The 23,831-nt window shown below is 33.9% G+C and overlaps 1 protein-coding gene across 5 annotated transcripts; it reads left to right on the top strand.

Annotated features, from left to right (window-relative positions):
• The first annotated feature begins 1,670 nt into the window (after positions 1–1,670).
• On the top strand, positions 1,671–22,117 carry LOC148598317 (uncharacterized). Of its 5 annotated transcripts, none has more exons than XR_015918754.1 (7): positions 1,671–1,695; positions 3,145–3,311; positions 3,679–3,820; positions 5,955–6,131; positions 6,931–7,095; positions 8,603–12,722; positions 13,274–13,365. XR_015918754.1 is itself a non-coding variant. In XM_088562466.1 (7 exons), the coding sequence occupies exons 3-7, from the start codon at positions 13,614–13,616 to the stop codon at positions 19,495–19,497; spliced, it is 1,284 nt and encodes a 427-aa protein (XP_088418592.1). In that variant the 5' UTR covers positions 12,517–12,722; positions 13,274–13,364; positions 13,603–13,613; the 3' UTR covers positions 19,498–22,117. The 5 variants fall into 5 exon arrangements, 3 of the variants coding, with proteins under 3 accessions (XP_088418592.1, XP_088418591.1, XP_088418593.1); XR_015918753.1 differs by lacking the exon at positions 1,671–1,695 and adding an exon at positions 2,121–2,277; XM_088562466.1 differs by lacking the exons at positions 1,671–1,695; positions 3,145–3,311; positions 3,679–3,820; positions 5,955–6,131; positions 6,931–7,095 and adding exons at positions 13,603–13,769; positions 14,152–14,293; positions 16,258–16,434; positions 17,625–17,792; positions 18,857–22,117 and having other exon boundaries at positions 12,517–12,722; positions 13,274–13,364.
• Positions 22,118–23,831: the final 1,714 nt, after the last annotated feature.

Here is a 23,831-nt window from a genome sequence, read left to right as displayed (position 1 = left end):
CAAATGTGAAGTTAAACTGCTTTTTTAAGGATTTCCATGATTGCTGAATTTGTAGTCAGGTGGGTGTTTTGTTTTTCTTCAGGTTATTCACATTCTCTCGTGTTATGGAAAAGAAAATATAAAAAAATGTTTCAAATTGTAAATATTTTACAATAATTCTGCCGATTGCAAAGAACGTCGCAACGAGCAGAATGCAATATGGCGCTCGAAAGTAAAAGGCTGGGGTATGGAGGAAAGAAATTCCAACCTCTTACATTGTAGGAGTACTCTGACACTACTTGACCATGCAATTGAAACCAAACTTGGTATAAATGTTTCTTAGGTATTATGCATAGAACAGATATTGGGATTTTTGATCCGTTGAAAAACATGGCTGTCGTTACTAAAAATACAAAATAAGGGTCAGACAATAGTTTTTTGCATATTATATCTCCAAAATCGTTAGGTTTAGCCAAATTCGTTATATTGCTGAAATAATCCTTATTATAAGGCCTACAAACATCTTAAAGGGATCAAAGTTGTCAAACGACTCCTTGTATGAGTTACTGCGCGTGAAAATGAAAAAATACATTTTCATTTTTGTTTTTGGTTTTTTTTTTTTTTTTGGTTTTTTGTTTTTGGTTTTTTTTTTGTTTTTTGTTTTTTGTTTTTTTGTTTTTTGTTTTTTGTTTTTTTTTTCAATAGCTATGATAGATAGAAAGATCAATTGCTGAAATGGTCCTTATGATAACTTCTACCAAAGTCTTCTTGAGTAAAAATTGCCAGTCAACTCCTTGTTAAATTTATTGCCCTTGAGAGGTAAAATTTAAACAGGTGAGCAATTCAGCTTGTTGTATGGATTGAGCGGTGTATTTGACCTCATCTAAAGGGGAAGTATGGCCGAAATAAGAAATTTATTATGTTTTTTAATGCGGAAATTGCGAATGTCTACACCAAGTGAATGCAACGCGTATGTTCAAATTGCAATCAATATCTAACAGTATGTGATTCATATCATTCATGTCATAATCTTCCTACAAAAAATGTATATTTCAGGCACTTTTATTTGTTATTCAGAAACGGTCAGAGACAACACAGTCAGTTTTTGATTGTCATACGGTTATCGCACTTATGAGATAAACATATATAAATTTTACATGAAATTGGTACTTTGTAAGAGTTTTTGTTGATTTCAGTGAAAATAAATCTCCAAAATAATTTAAGTGGGAGATGAATGTATAGTATTCTCCAAAAATCAAAAAAAAAAAAAGATCTGTAGAAAGGACTATAAATAAGTAAAATATACCGTATGTAGATCGAAAAAGTTTTTCTGCATCCTATCATTAACAGGCACTTGTCTCACTCCCCATACCATACTATAATGACAGCTAGTCTTTTGCAGAAAATATATAATCCCTATTACTCTATGTTTCAGTGGAATCGCTCCTAATTGGTTGTGTTTGAAAAGTATATATGGATCCAAGGACTGGCGTGTTGTGCATATGCCTTCCCCTAAAATTGGAAAATATTTATACTTTTTTTTGCATGAAATCTTAATTTTTCACAAATTCTACCCCCATTCCCGCACCACCAAAATTTTCTTGTCTCGCTTCGCTTGCCATTTAATTTTGTTTACGCAGCCTTACTTTAAATACTGGAATCTCCCCTATATTCGACCAATAAGAAATCGCGCCTGGTTGGTAACCCCATCTTCATGTATGCACTTTCATAATCATGCTTTTTAATGCTAAAATATTTACGTTATCATGTTTTTGTTTTTTGTTTTGTTTTGTTTTTGTTTTTGTTTTTGTTTTGTTTTTTGATTTTGTTTTTTGTTTGTTTGTTTGTTTGTTTTTGTTTGTTTGTTTGTTTTTGTTTTGTTTTTTATTTTTGTGATTGCATTTTGTACCGTTTTGGCAATGCTCAACGTATGTCACATTGCAAGATACAAAATATGTTTTTTTTTAATTGGGCAGTTTTGTAAACTAGAGGGTTTTCGTTCCTATTTCACTATCTACCTATATATTTTATTTATAACATAAAATATCACTGGACTAATATTTATCAGTAAACCTCTCACTGTCGTTACTTCCTGATCTTTTTAAATATCTTATCAAAGGAAGATAACTCAAAGCATACGGTATGCACCAGTAATATGCATTCATAACATACATATGCATTATTTGTAAAATCAACCATTCAAACCGACAAGATTAAAATTTTTATAATTGTGTATAATTACATGTGCAAGTAAATATACGTCAGCATTCTCCTTTTCTTTACAATTTTCTTTTGAAGGTAAGTATATTTACATTTATTTTGCAATTTTGCAATTCTATTTCAAAGTTCAAAGTTCGTTTTTAAAAGAGAAACAAAATCAATTAAACAAACATTTCAAGAACTTTTTGCGCTTTTTAAAAGTTACTCAGTGGATTGATCATCTTTTTTTTTGTATATTATAACATTTCCTTTGATTGGGACAACGTTCGGGGTTTTCTTCAAATTCGGCGACGACGAAGCAAAGTAAATAGTATGTAACGGGGTATTCCAAACATACATTACATTTTATGAGTGTGTTTTGGTGGTGCAAAAAGGTTACCTCAGTCATAATTCTCTAAAATAAATTTGTACCGTATTTGCATAATGATGTTGTCAAGAACTGATAGATTGGTGTATTATGTAACGATCGAAGTTATAATATCATTTAATGTCGTGGAATGTGAATATTTCGACGATAGCTAATTTTTTTCAGAACATTGGTGAAGTTTCAATGTAGGTGTAAATCATAAAATATTAGTTGAATTCCTATTGTATTGATTGATTTTGGTAAATAATTCGTGACCACTTTGTTTTGAAAATTATGCTACCCGGAAGGATGGTCTGCGGAAACAAAAAAACGTAAAACGGAATATTTAGTAATGCCCATCTTCCGCTTACTAGTATGTATCAGTCTAGGAAAAATCAAAGGAATGTACGACGACAACAGATATCACGAGACCGAACGGAAACATGTACTATATAAACAAACGTTCGATCCGAAATCAACCTAAAATCTGTAATCGTGAACCAAGTGCATCGGTAGGGTACGGAAACACTAGAGCACCTATGTAGTAATCAAATTACATAAAACAATATACGAACACTTGTGTACATATTTACTAACAGGAAAACGAATAATGTCGGACAGGCTATCGGAGTATGACTATGACGACGAAGAAAAGCACATATTGCCGGACTTTCATAAAAAGTTCAAAGACCAGCTTCCCATGCTCGTCGTAGTCACAGAGGGATTCCACGGAGAGACTAAATACGATGATTACGCGGCTGATCAGGTATATTACCCAAGTTACTAACAGCACTCGTAACTGCAGTGAAATATCCTACAGTTTTTTTGTTGTTTTTTTTTTTGTGTGTGTGTTTTCAAAGACAGGGCACCACATCTAAACAAAAATGCTATTTTGACATTCTGTTGGCAACTGTTAAGACAACACTAGCTCAAACTGCATAGATGTTGATTTATAACCGTTAGGATCCAAATTGATATATTTTGATAAAATGTGAACTTTATAGCTAATTTAAAAAAACAATACGTAATGTACTTGCTTGCCTTTTTTGTTACTCTAATTTTAGGTTTTTTTTTCTAGCTATCCTTTTGTGTTTAAAGTTTAAGGCATTTTCACGTGATAAATCTTTATTAAGTTAATCAGACTCCATCGAGCCACAAAGCAGACCAGGGTACTTGGTAGACTGGCAAAAGACGCTGCAAGTCTATACGACGAATTCGTCAGTATTCCAGTTAAAGGCATGTTCACATTTTCTGTAGTGAAAGGTTCTAAAAAGAGTAAGTACTCATACAAGTAACGTCTGAGATGAAAACTGACTACTCTTTTAGACATGCATGCATGTCCCCACAATGCCGTATTAAATCTAATAAAAGTTAACAGCTACTAATGACGTCAGAGTACTGGCCTGGCAACGTTGTTAATCGGCTATTGTTAAACATTCTAATTGTCATTTGGTTTCGTCAGTAAAATGATGTTTTAAGTACAGGTTCGTCTATGATCCATGCAGTGAGCCGTAATTCTGTATAATTCGGTATAATTTGGTATATTTTGTCAACTCTATTTATAGAGTACAGTTACAGAGTGGGGTGCATTAGTCATTTTCATGTGTAAAAAAATGACAAAAAAAGTAAAATAGTATCTTGGCATCCTCCTTTTTTCTGGGGAACCCCTTTCAAAGCGTCTGTATCCGCCTCGATGTAAATTGTACATTCAGTATTTCCCAAAAGAATCAAAGTACTGATCAATGGAGTTTTGGAAAGTCCATGGAAAAATGAATTATGGCGATATGGCGATCTTAATTGAAAAATAACGTGGAAAATGGTTTTAATGAGGATTCAACAAAACTGTTTTGACAAATCCCATTACCTTCTCAGCCTTATATATAACAATTGAAGGTGAATTTCTGAAAGATCATAGGTTGTTTAGAAAATTGACAAATTTTTTTACTTGTTTTTATTTCTTTATTTCTTTATTTATTTCTTTATTTATTTATTTACGCGATTCTTCAGTATTTACATATAGAAAAACTTGTCTGAAACTTCTGATCGCAGATTCATTTCTTATTTTACTATTACTGGGTAACTTATGTCATTACATACCTACTAAAGCGAACAAGCAGCTGATAAACAGGAATTTTACTCTAATTAAGTAGCTGCCTTTGTAAGAATCATGCAAAATCTGACAAATGTGATACGCCCCAAAAAAGGCTATATATTTTTATTTTTGTGAATAGGTTGTTTTATGGGTCTATACTAAGAAATGTGTAATTATTCATTCAAAGCTTACTGCTCTTAGGAGATAATTAATATTGAAAATCTAATAGATTATATTGTATTTGAGTGTCATGTACAGAGTTATCTCCCTTATTTTTGAAATCTACAGTGCTTTCTATATGATATTCATCTCTTATGAACACAGGTTATATGCAAAACCGAATGTTTATTTCTGTTTACTATGGCAATTCAAACAAAAAATCAAAAATAAAAATTTGTAGACTTTTTACCCATGAATCACATTTTGCTGATTCTTAGCTGTAGTACTACTTAAATAATGAAATACATAACTTGTATAACTTATTTCAATTCAGTATGGTCAAAAGTTTTTAGCATTATCATTGTTAAAATAATAACTAAATAAAGCTTTGGATGATGCCACAATAATTAACCATATTTGTTTACATATCAATAACATAAATATAAAACAATACCCTGTCACGTTGTAAAAATATTCTGGGAATAAAAACGAATGATAAATAGTCCAATCAAATTGAAGTTCGAACCATATCTGTGTTGTGTGATACCCAATAACTATGAAAAATTTGAAAAAAAAGATCCTTTAATACTTTCTCAAGTTATCTTATTTATACCGTTGAGACGCACAGACTGACGGACGGATAAAGGGACACAACATCCCGACGGATACCACATACCTCACCACCTTATGGCGCAGTAAAAAAAACACCTTTCGAGTTATGAACAATGTGAAAACTTGTTTGCAGGCAGTAAGAAGGTAATAAGAAATGTCTCCTCACACTGTTGTGTTTAATGAAAAATGGCCTATGAACTAAAATATTAATTTGAATGGCCTAAAATTGCTCCATACAGTAATACACCGGTATAACTGTCAATGAATGTTTTTTTATTATTATTATATGAATGTTCATTATATAAATTCAAGTTGCAATACACAATCATCATCAGATTTTCACTTGAGATCCCCACTTAAATACTACACTACAAGTGTTAGATAATGTATATTCTCAACGCATAAAAGGAAAGTAGTACGTTTAACATTTCCAGGATATTTGTTTTCGAAATTTCTTACTACGCACTACAAAAAAAGCAGTCGGAAATTGTGTTCCTTATCACAAAAGGAAGGGTCACCCACATTAATTTGGTTTATCAATTATAGTTGGTAAGCCACAGTCAATGGAACAGATCCTCAAAGAGAATGAGCTACCTTTTCAAGTGAGGTACACAGGTCCGGATGTTGAACTTAGGTCAACGACCAATGAAATCAAAGAGTTCAATATTCTAATCATGAAAACTTATGTGGAAGAATATATACAAGGAAACTGTCTTCAAATGGGTAAGTAATACCTATTGCAGTCTCATCTGGCGACCTCCAATGGGTAAGTAATTACCAACGTAGTTCTCGAAATGATACAACGATTTACCTTTTGCAGTTTTAGATGCAAAATTTCACTTAGATATTTTGTTCTATAAATCGTCAGGATTCGACAGAAGTACAATCATAGTTATGGGATTCGAAAAGAAGAAAAGTGGACGGGAATTTTTACCGTTTTGGCAAATAAGTTAAAATATAAAAGAGAGTGAAGTAGACGTACACAATCAAGAGCGTCACACATGAGAATTATGAAGTGGGTGATACGATTATCATAATCAGGGATAATATGATTAACATTAATATGTATCAGTTCACATACAAATATAAATATTATATGCATGGTTGTTATATGATAATCCAACGTTTTTCCCACAAAAATATGATAATCATGTGATAGCAAAGCAATATTTACATATGAGAATCATATGACATTCATATTTAAATCATCATATGATAATCATATGATTACAGTTGATATGATTATTATGTGAATCAAGCAACACATGATTATCTTGTTTGGTACTGTTGTCTGTGTATAGAGGGGAACGGGACTACTTGTAAGGAGTAAGGAAAGAAGTAGTGCATCCCTGCCACCAATGTCTACCTATACGAGTTTGTTACTGTAACTCACGGTAGTTTTTTTCTCATTATCATGCTTCATTTTCAACTATAGAAATTAAATTCGACCAGTGCATTCGGAAATAAACATTGTATGAACAGTAGAACGAAACAATGTTTTAAGTAATGTGTTTTACTTTAGGTGCCCTGAGCCCAATAAAATGTCTTCTAGCTTTGTCACCTGATATATCCATCTCCATCATCCATGGGTACAGCAACAGACCAAAGTCAGCATTTTCGTCCAGGATGAGGTCGTTCCAGGCCTTTGTGGATAGCGTTCAGTTTGAAGATGATGAAGGAAGCCCTGGTAAGAGAGCAATCATTTTATGTTTATGGAGTTGCAATATTTCTACTTAATCGTACTAATATATACGTATTGATTTTTTTTAAATTTTCATTATACATGTAGGCCCTTTGTAATATGATATCCGTATAACATATTTGGAAAAACGGACCAATGGACTGTCCTTGTTCATGGTGTATGTAAACACATATCGGTAGATCTCTGAGTTAGTGGTTACTCTTAGAGTAATTAATGCTAACCAAATCTGAAATTTGGTGTATATATATATATATATATATATATATATATATATATATATATATATATATATATATATATATATATATATATTTAAAAAAAAATATAGCTGTAAAATTTTGACCTTTTTACTTGTAAGTTCCTACATTTCATTCAGGAAATAGCACATGACATGCAATTTCAGTTTTCGATACAGTTTTTTTTTTTCGAACGCCACGAAGTTATCAGTATTTGACCAATCGGGAAACAGAATTGCGATCGGGTAACTTGCGTTTCCATATTTCAATAGAAGAGCGTCTTTAAGGTCAAAGGGTAAAAGGCAAAACTATACCGTCTTCGTCTGAAAAATTAAAGGCTTTTGTCGTCTAACTGCAATCCAACAGCGGAACGAAAGAATGAAAAATTCCGTTGATTTCACAAAATAATAGTCTTGACCACATTTTTTTTTTAAAATTCCAGAACCGCCCTACAATGACATGATTTATCATCTTTCGGAAATTCCAAGAGTTGGCTAAAATATGTTCAGGATTTATATAAGAGAGTCTGTATATGACATTCTTTATCCAAATTTCCATTGAATGTTAAAGCAAGAAGTTAAAAATAAAACGAGAACCATAATCCGGAGGCAGAGATTAGACCATGTAGAAAATAGACAAAAAAAAAAGCAAAACACAAAATAACTGAAACTGATATACGAGCAATCTGGACTCCAATATTAACTTGGAGTATGAACCAGGTGCATTGGTAGGGTTTACATATGTAAGTGTCCTATTTCTTTCTGGAAACATCTCCCAGTTGCACATAAGATGTGAAATTGGAGTTCAAACGAAAGGCTAAAACTACGACATTTTGAACAAATCTGTTGTGGAGATAGCTACATCATAACGACCAACGAATGTATGATGTCGACGAAATGTGGAGATAATGTTGAGGAGTAATCAAGGAAACCAAGGTTATAGCGGTAATCAAAAGAATGTAATCCAAGGACAAGACCAGACATGGAAAACAGACATACACAACAAAGAACATAAAGTAACTAAAATCATACATACAAAGTAACAAAAGTAAATGAGCAACTCGGACTCTACTAAAAACTGGGAGCATGGACCAGGTGCACCGGTAGGGTAAGCGTCCTCTGCTTTTCTAGAAACACCCGCCCAGTTGCGGAAAGGTAAACTATGACCCGTTGAATAAATCAGTTTTCATGGTGCTGATGGATATATCATAACGATCCACGAGTTCATGATGACGACTATGCAATTCTATATTTCAGACATAATAAAGTTTAGGAGAGGTGATTCCACCACTGGCACTGGAAGTCCTATTCCCCCTGACTTGCTACCATGTGATTACGCTCATGGTGGTGTATACGATACCGCGCCTCCACAACTAGTTCCTAGGCATAATGCACCAATTCAAGGAACCGCCGATGATGTATACGAACCATTACCGGAACCTGATCCAAACTGGGTTCCACCAAGACCTACAAGACCACTTAAAGGTGAGCGTCCAATTCTGCCGTCTAGGCCATACGAACCGCTGACAGAAGACGAAAGGGACCAGGTATATCACGTGATTCCAGCAGATGAATTCTTGCAAGATTCGCCTGCTGATGAAAACTATACTTATATTTCTAGTGGATTAAGTGAATCTAGTGATTATTTCTCTTCCAAGGACACCTGGTCGGCAGGTTCCTCGAGATCGCATGTGTCTGGTAAAACTGTTCACGAAATCATTGATATTTTGAATCAACTGAAATTGTCAAAATTTAAAAAAAAATTCAAATCTAATCTTATAGATGGGGAAGTACTTGAAGTCTTGGATGAAAAAGCTTTAAGAGCAGACTTTAATTTCAGCCATGTTGAAGCCGTCAGACTTATGAAATACGTGAGATCTGGGCATATTCCTGGATAAATTTATGCGATAGATGATGCTAAAATTTTTTGTGCAATTTTCAAGAACACGTTAGTGCGGTCTTAGTTCTGGGGACACTCCCTTGTTTAAAAAGACTTCGGTAAGATTACTCCTGAATTCAGGAGAAATTAATTTATTTTCCGGATTTTTTTTTCAATTTTGATTATCCTATGGCCAGGTGAGATATTGCCATCATTTGGCGTCCGTCGTCGTTAACAATTATACAGAACTCTTCTTCTCTGAAACTACTTGACTGATTTGAACCAATTTTGTTATAAATGTTCCTTGGGGTATCCTGCATAGAACTCATGTGAAAATTTTTTATTCGTCCAAACACATGGCCGCCGTTACTAAAAATAGAACATAGGGGTCAGACAGTAGTTTTTCACGTACATCTCCAAAACCGTTAGTTTCTGCTAAATTCTGACCAAGTAAAAGTGTTCAGCATGATGAGATCTATCTCTGTTCAAAGTTAGGTTTTAATCCGTTAAGCCATGTTGGAGTTTTTTTCAAAAATCTTCTCCTCTGATACTACTTAGCAATTGAACCAAACTTGGTGTGAATGTTACTTGGGGTATCCTGGATAGAACTGATGTGGGGGTTTTTGATTCGTCAAAAACATGGCCGCTGTTACTAAAAATTCAACATAGCGGTCAGACAGTAGTTTTGAGCATATATCTCCAAACCCGTTAGGTTTAGGCAATTTTTTTCAACAACTGAAATGATCCTTATTATCTGGAATACAAAAGTCTTCAAGGATAAAAGTTGGTGGATGTATGATAGGACAGTACTTAGACATTATTGATTAAATTGTTATTGTTGAGAAAGGGAGGAATATATAATGACTTTAAGAATCAATAATGGAATATGATAGGACAGTACTTAGACATTATTGATTAAATTGTTATTGTTGAGAAAGGGAGGAATGTATAATGACTTCAAGAATTAATATTGTCTATGTTAACTATAAATTGAATTATATGCATGTACGGGTAAACATGTACGGGTAAACTGGACACATAGAATGTTTATGTCCAGATTCACATTGATTGGTGGATGTGAGCGTAACAAGTAATGAGCAAGTCAAAAGAAATGCATTGATACCTGGAGGACAGAAATACTTGTACACAAACATACCTAGAGGTAAAAAAAATACTTGTACACAAATAATAAATCGGCGGGTAAACTGGATACATAGAATGTTTATGTCCAGATTCACATTGATTGATGGATATGTCTTATATAATTGAATAGTATATATATTTGAACATGTTGTATATTCAGAGAGCTCGCTTTTACTCTTGAACATGTTGTATATTCGGAGAGCTCGCTTTTACTCTTGAACATGTTGTATATTCGGAGAGCTCGCTTTTACTCTTGAACATGTTGTATATTCGGAGAGCTCGCTTTTACTCTTGTAATAAACGTTACAGTCAGTTTTACTTGTCTTGGCATTATAGTCCGTACCAGACTCTACCACAGATGACTCCTTGTAAGAATTACGGCCCTTGAAAGGGGAAAATGATTTTTTTGTAACAGTTTTCAGTCAATATCTTGAAAATCATTACAGAATAAAAGAAACTTTCAATTGTTGAAATGATCCTTATGATAAGCTCAACCAAAGACTTCTTGAGCAAAATTGTTGGACAACTTCTTGTTAAATTTATTGACTTTGAAAGGCAAAATTCAACCAGGTGGGCGATTCATGCTCCTGGGAGCCTCTTGTTTCAATAACTGAGATTTTATTGTTATTCTAGTGTACAAACATATTCATGTATTATATATTCGCTATGACTAATATATACGTCACTTCACATCACTGGATATGGAAGTTTTTATGAATTAGTATGTTTTGAACAAATTGTTACCGCTGGATATTAAGCGTGACTATGTTGTAAAAGTTAAATAAATGCATCATCCTCTTCACTGTTATGTATATATGTATCATTAGTTTAAAATGTGTGATATTCAGGCCATATAATGATATAATATGTATAGTGATAGTGTAGAATTTTTAGGTTATACACTTGCATGTGCATTTTGTTTTGATAGTTTGGGTAATGTGTCGAAAGAGTAATCAAGGGAACCAAGGTTAAAGCGGTAATCAAAAGAATGTAATCCAGGGACAAAGACCAGACATGGAAAACAGACATACACAACAAATAACATAAAGTAACTAATATCATACATACAAAGTAACAAAAGCAAATGAGCAACTCGGACTCCACTAAAAACTGGGAGCATGGACCAGGTGCACCGGTAGGGTAAGCGAAAAGTTTAAACGCCCACACTTATTGTTTAATAAATTTATGCTTTTTGATTTCGAGAGTAGTGATTTTACTTTTATTCGCAAACGCGGTTCAGCGATCGGTTTACGATCTAGACAAAAAAAAGGTAGCTTCACAACTTCATATCAGAATATACGTCTGGGACCCTCTCAGTCATAGTACTATAGATTTGTCTGGTATATTTGAAATACCGTCTGACCGACAGACATGTAAGACAAAGTTCAGTAAATCAGACAGAGTTTTGGGAGTTTGTGACTGCAAATATAGGAGAAAAGAGAAAAGGGTAAAATTATGGCGTCGGAAATCTATTTCACCGCATGTCAAGAGTGTGTTGCTAGTGTTGGGCCGAGAACCATCATAGCAGTAGTTTATTCATTTTAATCAATTGGGTTATATTTTTTTTTTAATATTTTATTATTTATTCTCGATTTATTTTTACTCTTTGCTTGGGGGTTTAGCTTGACATTGCTATTAAATGAGTGGAAAATGTTTAAATGAATATTCGAACATTTATTTATTATGCCTAACAATAAAAATGTTCTATTTAATATAAGCTAGCGTAAACAATAGTTACTTATTTATAGTGTGAAAAGGACTTGAATATAACATGCATCCAGAAGGGAGGTCGTGGTTCATCTTTTGTTGCACAAGTCTCAAACTGCCAACGTTCTCCCCCACCAATTTTTCCTTGCCTCGCTTCGCTCGCCATTTAATTCCATTTACGCACCCTAACCTGAAATGCTGGAATCACCCCTATATTAAACCAATATGAAACCGCACCTAGCTGGTAACCCCATCTTCAAGTATCCACTTACTTACTTTCATAATCTTGCTTATTAGACTAAAAATATTCAAGTTATCCTATTTTTCTTTTTGTAAACTAGAGGGTTTTGTTCCTTTTTCACTATCTACATATATAATTTATTTATAACATAACATATCACTGGACTAATTTTTATCAGTAAACCTCTCATTATTGACTTACTTCCTGATTTTTTTAGATATCTTATCAAAATATAGCGAAAGGGAGGTAACGGAAAGCGTACGGCATGCACCAGTGACTTGCATTCTAAACATACGTATGCATTATTTGTAAAATCGACCGATCTAAATTTTTATTATTGTGTGTAATTACATATACAAGTATATGTAGGTCAACATATTCTCCTTCGATACAATTTTCTTTTGAAGGTAAGTATATTTACATTTATTTTGCAATTCTATTTCAAAGTTCAAAGTCCGTTTTTAAAAGAGAAACAAAATCAAGTAAACAAACATTTCAAGAACTTTTTGCGCTTTTTAAAAGTTATTCAGTGGATTGATCATCCTTTTTTTCTATATTATAACATTTTCTTTGATTAGGAGAACGTTCGGGGTTTTCTTCAAATTCGCTGACGACGATTCAAAGTAAATAGTATGTAACAGGGTATTCCAAACCTACATTACATTTTATGAGTGTGTTCTGATTGTGCAAATGGTAACCTCAGTCTTAATTCTCGAATATAAATTTGTACCATATTTGCATATATAATTATGTTGTCCAGAACTGATAGATTACTGTATTATGTAACGATCGAAGTTGTAATATCATTTTATTTCGGGAAATGTGTACATTTCGACTAGAGCTTATCTTTTCAGAACATTGGTTAGGTTTCAGAGTAGGTATTAATTATATAATATTAGTTGAATTCCTGTTGCATTGACTGATGTTGGTGAATAATTCGTGACCACTTTGTTTTAAGAATAACACAAGTAACACCCGGAACTGGTTTGCGGAAACAAACATAAGTAAAACGGAAAATTTAGTAAAGCCAAGAGTATCTACGGATACTAGTATGTATAAATTGAGTAAGAACTCGTTACCCAAAGGTCCATAGGTGTATACGACGACATTAAATACCACACCGAGCGAAACATGTACAGTATAAACAAACGTTCTATCCGAAATCAACCGAAAATCTGTAATCGTGAACCAAGTGCATCGGTAGGGTACGGAAACACTAGAACACCTATGTAGTAATCAAATTACATAAAACAATATACGAACACTTGTGTACATATTTACTAACAGGAAAACGAATAATGTCGGACAGGCTATCGGATTATGACTATGACGACGAAGAAAAGCACATATTGCCGGACTTTCATAAAAAGTTCAAAGACCAGCTTCCCATGCTCGTCGTAGTCACAGAGGGATTCTACGGAGAGACTAAATACGATGACTACGCGGCTGATCAGGTATATTACCCAAGTTACTAAGTTACTAACAGCACTCGTTACTGCAGTGAAATATCCTACAGTGTTTGTTTTTTATTTGTGATAATTTTTGTGTTTTCAAAGACGGACCACCAAATCTAAACAAAAATACTATTTTGTCGTTCTGTTGGCAACTGTTAAGACAACTCTAGCTGAAACTGAACAGAGTAGATGTTGATTTATAACCGTTAGGATCCATATTAATATATTTAAATAAAATGTGAATTTTATTGCTAATTTAAAAACAATAAGAAATGTACTTGCTTTCCTATATTGTAACTCTAATTTTAGGGGTTTTTTTTCTAGCTATCCTTTGTGTTTAAAGTTAACGGCATTTTCACATGATAAATATTTATTTATTAAGATAATCAGACTCCATCGAGCCACAAAGCAGACCAGGGTACTTGGTAGACTGGCAAGAGACGCTGCAAGTCTATACGACGAATTCGTCAGTATTCCAGTTAAAGGCATGTTCACATTTTCTGTAGTGAAAGGTTCTAAAAAGAGTAAGTACTCATATAAGTAACGTTTGAGATGAAAACTGACTACTCTTTTAAATATGCATGCATTCGTCTACAATGCGGTATTAAAACTGATAAAGGTTAACAGCTACTTATAACACCAGAGTACTCGCATGGCAAGGTGTAAATCGGCTATTGTTATACAGTAGATTTATTTTCATTTGGTTTCATAAATAAAATTGTATTTTAATTTACATGTTCATGCAGTGGGCGATAATTCGATATATTTAGTCAACTCCATTAATAGTGTAAATAATGCATTTGGTATTTCCTAAAAGAATCAAAGTATAATTGATCAATGAAGTAAATACATTTACAACTTATACGACGATCTGTATTGAAAAATAACGCAGAAAAAGTTTTTTTCCAGAAAATTCAACAAATTTGTTTTGATAAATCTCATTACTCTCTCAGTCTTCGATAAAACTATCATTGTTATTTCTGTCATGAAGATGAAAGATTTTAGGTTGTTTAGAAAATTTACAAAATTTTCGACTTGTTTTTGTATTTATTTATCTATTTACACGATTTTTAAGTGAGCCAGTACTTACATAAAGAAAAAACTGATCTGAAACTTCTGATCGTAAATTTATTTCTTAATTTACTATTACTAGGTATCATATGTCATTACATATTTACTAAAGCGAACAAGCAGTTAAATATAAAAAATACCCTACCACGTTGCAAAAATATTTTTGGAGTAAAAGAAATTAAAATGGTCATAACTTTTGTATAAATAATCCAATCAAATTGAAATTCGAACTATATCTGTGTTATGTGATATCCAAATAACTATAAAAAATTTGAAAAAGATCCTTTCATATTTTCTCAAGTCATGTATACAGTTGTGAGACGGACAGACTGACGGAAGGATGAATGGGCACAATATCTCGACAATAACACATAATACCTCGCCACCGTGTGGCGCAGTAAAACAAAACACCTGTCTAGTTATGAACAATGTAAAAACTTGTTTGGAGGTAGTATGAAGATAATAAGAAATGTCTCCCCACACTGTCATTTTTAATGAAAAATGACCTCTGAACCAAAAATTAATTTGAATGGCCTAAACAGATGTACCATATAGTAATACATCGGTATAACTGTGGTATGTTTTTTTCCGACGCAGTCGTTATAGCTTCGCTTTTTACTCTTTGACCTTAAGGACGCTCTTCTTCTTCAAGTCACCTGATCGCAGTTCTTTTTCCCCGATTGGTCAAATACTGATAACCTAGTGGCGTTCGAAAAATCTGTATCGAAAATTTGGAATTGCGTTCGAAAAACACTTTATCGGAACCTTAAAAATTGCGTGCCATGTGTTATTTTCTTGAAAGAAATGTAGCAACTTAGAAGTAAAAAAGAGCAAAATTTGACTGCGTCGGCTATCTTTTTTTTAAGATAGTACTTGTTTGTTATATGATTTACACGAATTATGTGCATTATATAAATTAAGTTTATAATTAATAATCATCATCAGATTTTCACTTGAGATCCCCATTTATAAACTATACTACAAGTGTAAGATAATGTATATTTTCAACGTAGAAAAGGAAAGTAGTCCGTTTGATAACAGTTCAAAAACATTTCCAGGATGCTTGTTTACGAAATTTCTTACTACCCACTACAAAAAAAATGCGATCGGAAATTGTTGCTATCTATTTGTCCGGTTTTTTGGGGGGTTTTTTATGTCGGTTTTTTTTTTTTTGTTTCCGGTAATTGGCTTATACTGTGGAACCTGTCTGAATCGAACATGTGTTTGTTTTACAAAAGTTCAAAATGCAATAAAGTGACATGTTTCTTGTTTATGCAATGATCGGTTTCAACATGCTTCATAACATTATATAGAGAAGGAATCTGTATGAAGTTTATACCTTATGTTCCTTATCACAAAAGGAAGGTAGGGATTAATTTTAGGGGTAATCCACATATGTTCGGTTTATCAATTGTAGTTGGAAATCCACAGTCAATGGAACAAATCCTCAAAGAGAATGAGCTACCTTTTCAAGTAAGGTATGCAGGTCCGGATGTAGAACTTAGGTCAACGACCAATATAATCAAAGATTTCAATATTTTAATCATGAAAACTTATGTGGAAGAATATATACAAGGAAACTGTCTTCAAAGGGGTAAGTAATACCTATTGCAGTCTCGTCTGACGACCTCCCATGGGTAAGTAATTACTATTAATTACAATCTACTTTGACGACCTCAAATGGGCAAATTAATTAATTGTGCAATCTCCACTGACAACCTCAAATGGCTAAGTTATCACTTATGCAATCGCCTCTTGACTATTGTAATGGGTAGGTAATTACAAGTACAATCTCCTCTAACGAACTCAAATAGCTAAGCAATAACTTGTGCAATTTCATTTCCTCTGACGACCTCAATTATGTGGGTAAATACTAGTGCGATCTAATTTGAAGACCTCATATGGGTAGGTAATTACTTGTGCAATATCCTCTGACGACCTCAAATGGATAAGCAATAACTTGTACAATCTCCTTTCCTCTGACGACCTTTAATGTGTAGGTAATTACTCATGCGACCTAATCTGACTACATCAAAGGGTAGGTAATTACTAATGCTATCTCCTCTAACAACCTCATATGTGCAGTCAATTATACTATTGCGATCTTCTCTGACGACCTCAAATGTGTAGGTAATTACATATGATATCTCCTCTGACGACCTCTTACATGTAGGCATTTTATCTGACAATCCCATAACCAACCGATTTGGCGAATAAGTTTAAATAAAGGAGAGTGAATTACACAACCAAGAGTCACACATGAGAATTATGAAGTGGGTCAGTCGATTATCATATAATTAGGCATAATATGATTAACATAATTATGTTTCAGTTTAGCATAAATATCATATGCATTTTTGTTACATGATAATCACATGTTTTTCACAAAAATATGATAATCATGTAATAGCAAAGCAATATTTACATGTGAGAATCATATGACTATCATATTTAAATCACCATATGATTAAAATTAATATGATAATCATATGTTTACAATTAATATGATTATCATATGAATCGATCGACACATGATTATCATGTTAGGCACTGTTGTCTGTGCATGTATAGAGGGGAGTGTTACTACTTGTAAGGAATGAAGTAGTGCCACCCCTGCTACCCATGTTTACATATACAAGTATTAGTGTATCTCATGGGAGTTTTTTCACACTATCATGCTCCATTTTCAATTATAGAATTTAAATCCGACACGCGCATTTAGAACTAATCATTGTGTGAACAGAATAACAAAACAATGTTTGAAGAACTGTGTTTTTACTTTAGGTGCCCTGAGCCCAATAAAATGTCTTCTAGCTCTGTCACCTGATATATCCATCTCCATCATCCATGGGTACAGCAACAGACCAAAGTCAGCATTTTCGTCCAGGATGAGGTCGTTCCAGGCCTTTGTTGATAGCAACGTTCAGTTTGAAGATGATGAAGGAAGCCCTGGTAAGAGAGCAATCATTTTATGTTTATGGATATCGAAGATATTTCTACTTAATCGTACTAATGTATACGGTCTTGATTTTTTTTTTATTATATACCCTTTGTAATATGAGGTCCTCAGGCGACATCCGTACAATATAATAGATATAATATAATTGTTCATGGTGTATGTAAACACATATCGGTAGATCTTTGAGGTGGTGGTTACTCTTAGAGTAATTACTGCTAACCATATCTGAAATGTGGTATATATAAAAAGTTGGTGTGGTCTAGAAGGTCAATTTAACGTAGGTAGACTTTCAGATATTGTATGAGGTAAGAGAATAAAATTATGAACGATACGACTATGTAAGCTATTACCGATGAACAGCACGAAATGAAAACAAGTTCTATTGTAATTTTTAAAAAAAGAGAGCTGAAGCAGTAAAATTTTTATTCTTTTTACCTATAATTTTCTACATTTCATTCAGGAAATAGCACATGACATGCAATTTCAATTTTCGATACAGTTTTTTTTTCGAACGCCACTAAGTTATCATTATTTGGCCAATCGGGAAACAAAATTGTGATCAGGTGACTTGCGTTTCCATAGATGAGCGTCATTGAGGTCAAAGGGTAAAAGGCGAAACTATACCGTCTTCGTCTGAAAAATTGAAGGCCTTTGTTGTCTAGCTGCAAACCAATAGCGGAACGAAAGAATGCTCGGGTGATTTCAAATTCTGTTGATTTCGAACATTTTTTTTCAAATGATAAAAAGTAATAATCAAAATAACTGAGACAGAGAAAAAAATAAAAAAACAAACAAATTTTAAGACTGTATTAAATTTCTCTGTGAAGTTTTCTGTCATTTTACCAGATGCATTGGTAGGGTTTACATATGTAAGTGTCCTTTTTCTTTCTGGAAACAGTTGCTCAAAAGATGTGAAATTGGGATTTAAACGAAAGGCTAAAACTACGACATTTTGAACAAATCTGTTGAGAAGATAGCTACATCATAACGACCAACGAATGCATGATGTCGGCGAAATGTGGAGAAAATGTTGAACCTATGCAATTCTATATTTCAGACATAACAAAGTTTAGGAGAGGTGATTCCACCACTGGCACTGGAACCCCTATTCCGCCTGACTTGCTACCACGTGATTACGCTCATGGTGGTGTATACGATACCACGCCTCCACAACTAGTTCCTAGGCATAATGCACCAATTCAAGGAACCGCCGATGATATATACGAACCGTTACCGGAACCTGATCCAAACTGGGTTCCACCAAGACCTACAAGACCACTTAAAGGGGAGCGTCCAATTCTTCCGCCCAGGGCATACGAACCGCTGACAAAAGACGAAAGGGACCAGGAATATCACGTGATTCCAGCAGATGAATTCTTGCAAGATTCGCCTGCTGATGAAAACTATACTTATATTTCTAGTGGATTAAGTGAATCTAGTGATTATTTCTCTTCCAAGGACACCTGGTCGGCAGGTTCCTCGAGATCGCATGTGTCTGGTAAAACTGTTCACGAAATCATTGATATTTTGAATCAGCTAAATTTGTCAAAATTTAAAAAAGAATTCAAATCTAATCTTGTAGATGGGGAAGTACTTGAAGCCTTGGATGAAAAAGCTTTAAGAGCAGACTTTAATTTTAGCCATGTTGAAGCCGTCAGACTTATGAAATACGTGAGATCTGGGCATATTCCTCGATAACTTTATACAATAGATGATGCTAAATTTTTTTGTGTAATTTTCAAGAACACGTTAGTGCGGTATTAGTTCTGGGGACACTCCCTTGCCTAAATAGACTTCGGTAAGGTTACTCCTGAATTCAGGAGAAATTAATTTATTTTCGGGAATGATTGTTATGTTTAAATAATTCAATTTTGAATTTTTTTCAATAGCTGAGATTTAATTTTTAAGCTAGTGTACAATCATATATTATACATTCGCCATGACTAATATATACGTCACTTCACATCAATTGATATGGAAGTGTTTATGAATTAGTATGTTTTGAACAAATAGTATATTGTTACCGCGAGAAATTAAGCGTGACTATATTGTAAAAGTTAAATAAGGACATCATCCTCTTCACTGTTATGTATATATATGTATATGAATTTTTAGGTTGTACAACTGTGCAGTTTGTTTTGATGCATATCTGACTGTAAGAGCAAGACCTTAGCTGTGTTTCTGTACGAATTCAGTGACACACCCTTGGGTAATGTCTTGAAAAGTTTAAACGCCCACACATATTGTTTAATCAATTTATGTTTTTTTTTTCAAAAGTACTTTTATTCGCAAACGCGGTTGAGCGATCAGTTTACAATCTAGAAAAAAGGTAGCTTCACAACTTCATATTAGAATATACGTCTGGCATTCAATGTAACTTACCCTCTCAGTCATAGTACCACGGATTTGTCTGGTGTATTTGAAATAACGGTTGACCGACAGACATGCAAGACAAAATTAAGTCGATCAGACGGAAGTTCGGCAAGTTTGTGACTGCAAATATAAGAGAAAAGGGTAAAATTCGGATGTCGGAAATCTATTTCACCGCTTGATGTCAAGAGTGTTGTTAGTGTAGGCGTTTGGTGCTGAGGACCATTATACTAGTAGTAGAGAGTAATCAAGGGAACCAAGGTTATAGCGGTAATCAAAAGAATGTAATCCAGGGACATAGATCAGACATGGAAAACAGACATACACAACAAAGAACATGGAGTAACTAAAATCATACAAAGAAAGTAACAAAAGCAAATGAGCAAGTCGGACTCCACTAAAAACTGGGAGCATGGACCAGGTGCACCGGTAGGGTAAGCGTCCTCTGCTTTTCTAGAAACTCTCGCCGAGTTACTCGTAAAAAGTCAAGTCCGGGGTAGACAAACGAGGAAAAAAACTATGACACCTTGAATAAATCAGTTTTCATGACGCATATGGATACACCATAACGATCCACGAGTTCATGACGACGACCATAAAAGTTATGTAGTGATGACTTCAATCTTGTAGCAACATAACTCTGTTCCAAAAGCCTATTTGTTAGAATTCTGGCGCGATATAAAAAGTCTGCGTAGTTTCGGCAAGCTCTGGCATAACTTATGAGTTGTGATATGAACACTCTATACACAGGTGCTGAAGAGATGTTGCCACAGATGAAAGGAAAGTTGACAATTTTGAATGAAAAGTCATCACGTTTGTCGTAAAATTTGGTCAATAGTTTTTCTTTACCATCGATTTCTAAGTATAGGTCAAGATATGAGGCCGACCTCACAGTGTCTGTAGTATCCTGGTAGTTTAGTCATTTAAATCAGCTGAGTTATATTTTGTTAAAAAATGTTTTATTATTTATTCTTAATTTATTGTTTTACTCTTTTCTTGGGGTTCAGCTTTACATTGCTATTAACTGAGTGGAAAATGTTCAAACATTTATTTATAATGCCTATCAATAACAATGTTCTAGTTTATATAAGCTAGTGTAAAAAAAATACCTGAAAAGGACTTGAATATGATATGCATCCAGAAGGGGGGGTCGTGGTTTCAGCCTTTGTTGGGCAAGACTCTATTTGCCCACGTTTTTCTGACTGTTCTATTACTCACATGTAATGTGGTTCATTGAGGATCAAGGTACTCCTACAACGTAAGAGGTTGGAATTCCGTTCCTCCATACCCCAACCTCTCACTTCCGAGCGCCATATTGCATAACGCTCGTTCTGCCGTTCCTTGAAATCGGCAGATTATAGTAAACTATTTTCCATTTAAAACGTTTTATACAGTTTCTTTACCATTACACGGGAGAAAGTAACTAAAAAAATACAATGACCTACCTGATGAGAAAATCCAGCAATCCTGGAAATCCTTTGTAAACGCAGTTAAAATGAACTTCATATTCGGTTTTTAGCTTTTTTGAGTGTGTAATTCCGTTTGATAAAATTATGGATTTTTAAAATTTGCGAAACGAACATATCAAATTAACCAACGAATTGCCTTTACCAACTTTAAGTTCGCTTTATCAAAAATATATTGTATTCCGCAAAATTAGTGACCTGTAATTCAAAATTGCTGGTTATTTTGACAACTGTCTTCATTACAAATGTTTTCTAGGTATTTAACAGATATTTAGGATTTTTATCGTTCGATTTCCGGTAGGTTAAACTTCTTTTATGTGAATAAAAGACAAAGTATTTTAAAACACGTGTAGCTAATTAGCATTTGCAGTGGCTTTCAACATGTCAGATGCTAGAAGTTAGGGTGGCACCAAGCCAGACAACCTGTAGCATTGCTGGAGTAGATGGATGTCTCGAAATGGAATAAAGTCGTTTTTATACTACGATTGTATATTTTATATTAAATTCCTGTAGTTTCTGCGTGAGCGTGCATAAGATTTTAATCTGTAATTCCATGTAATCAATTCAAAATGGTATAATAGTAACCAGGGCTTTTTATCAAAAGGAGAGCATTTCAAGTGGAGGCAGCTGGTAAATAACTTGATTGACGGTAAAACTACGGCTTTTTCACGTTACCATTTTATGTTTTTTACCTTATTTGATTTTACAAGGCCTTTCATGGTACAACACTGTCCGTCTTGCCTGTACACAGTTAACTTAGAAAAATATTTGCTGTCTCAGTTGATTTTTTTTATTGTTATTTTTTTTTTTTTTGTTTCAAAATGGGATGCTGGGCATTTAGAACACTGGTGTTTCTCAATATCAAGTTGATTCTTGTTCTTGCTAAATGCATTTTACTTAAATCTAAAAGAATGATTTACACTGTATAGGCCAACATCATTATCAAATCTTTGCATTATAATTCTGACTTCTTGAAATTCTACAAAACAATGCACTGAAACAGTGCTGGTTCAAAACTTTAAAAAGGGGTGGAGGGGGTTGGCACCCCACTTTTGTTTAAAAAAAAAACATTTTCATGTGTAAAATTCACAAAAAATGGCAAATAATGTCCTAGCACTCCCCTTTTTTTCTGAGGAACCTCGGGTGGCACTCCTACTTTTCAAAGTGTCTGGATCCGGCCCTGAAATTGAAACCTGTCATGCATGTAATTCTCTTTGATCATACTCCAACTCAACTTATTGATAAAGGAGACACAGGCAAAGAAAACAAGAAAGACAGCATTAAAAGATATCACATTTTATAACAGTAACAAATTGCACAATTAAGTGTAATCTCTACCTATATTTACATAATAAAGCTTTTGATATGACAACCATGCAGTGGTGGATCCAAAAGAGGGTTGTGAGGCAAACATTTCCCTTTTATCAATTCCATACATTATCAAGGCAAATAATACCCAAAGATAGCCTGCAGCCCCACTTTTCAAAACTTCTGGATCCACACTTACTCTGTTACACAGTAACCACTACCATATGGTTTCCATCAGTTGGACTGAGTCACGAAGAGCAGTTGGTTAAACTTGGAACCAGATTCCTTTACTCTCTTCTGACCTGTCAACCCATGGGTGAACTACAAATTGGCACACTTGGTACCCGAAAATATGCACTACAAAGAAAAAGTAATTGGTTGCTTTTGTTTCCTTGCTTAGGCCAAATAAAATTATACCTATGTTTCCTGTTACAAGTCTGGGAAGAAAATGGGTCCCTAGGTCAGAATTTAATTTTATTCATTTTTTCCAAAATTTCAAAGAAAACATCTTATTAACCAACTGGACTTAGGGAAACTGAAAATTGACTACCATCTGCAAAATGTTCTGTCTTTTGGTGGTACTTTTTATTGTTTGTTATCTTCAAAATAAGTTGGGGGAGGGAGGTCAAGACGGGAGTTGGTCGGGTGACAGGAAACCAAGGAATAATTTTATCTGGCAATATACCAGACTATATACTTGTGCAGTTGAAATGCAGGAAAATAGTAAAAATTTTCATAATTTAGTTACTTTTTGCCTCTATGAACTTTCCTTAATAAACTTTTAAATGGCCACACCTAAAATCTTATCAAGAAGACTACATACAGGTACGTATTTTTATTTCAATGCCAGACTGTTTGGCGTTATAAATAAATGTATTTTTTTCTAAA

Source organism: Perna viridis, chromosome 14 (genome assembly GCF_037379345.1).
Source record: "Perna viridis isolate PV_CMFRI_1.1 ecotype Kerala chromosome 14, ASM3737934v1, whole genome shotgun sequence".
NCBI lineage: Eukaryota > Metazoa > Mollusca > Bivalvia > Mytilida > Mytilidae > Perna > Perna viridis.
The sequence above is the reverse complement of the archived record's forward strand: the minus strand, read 5'-3'. Positions and strand labels throughout refer to the sequence as shown.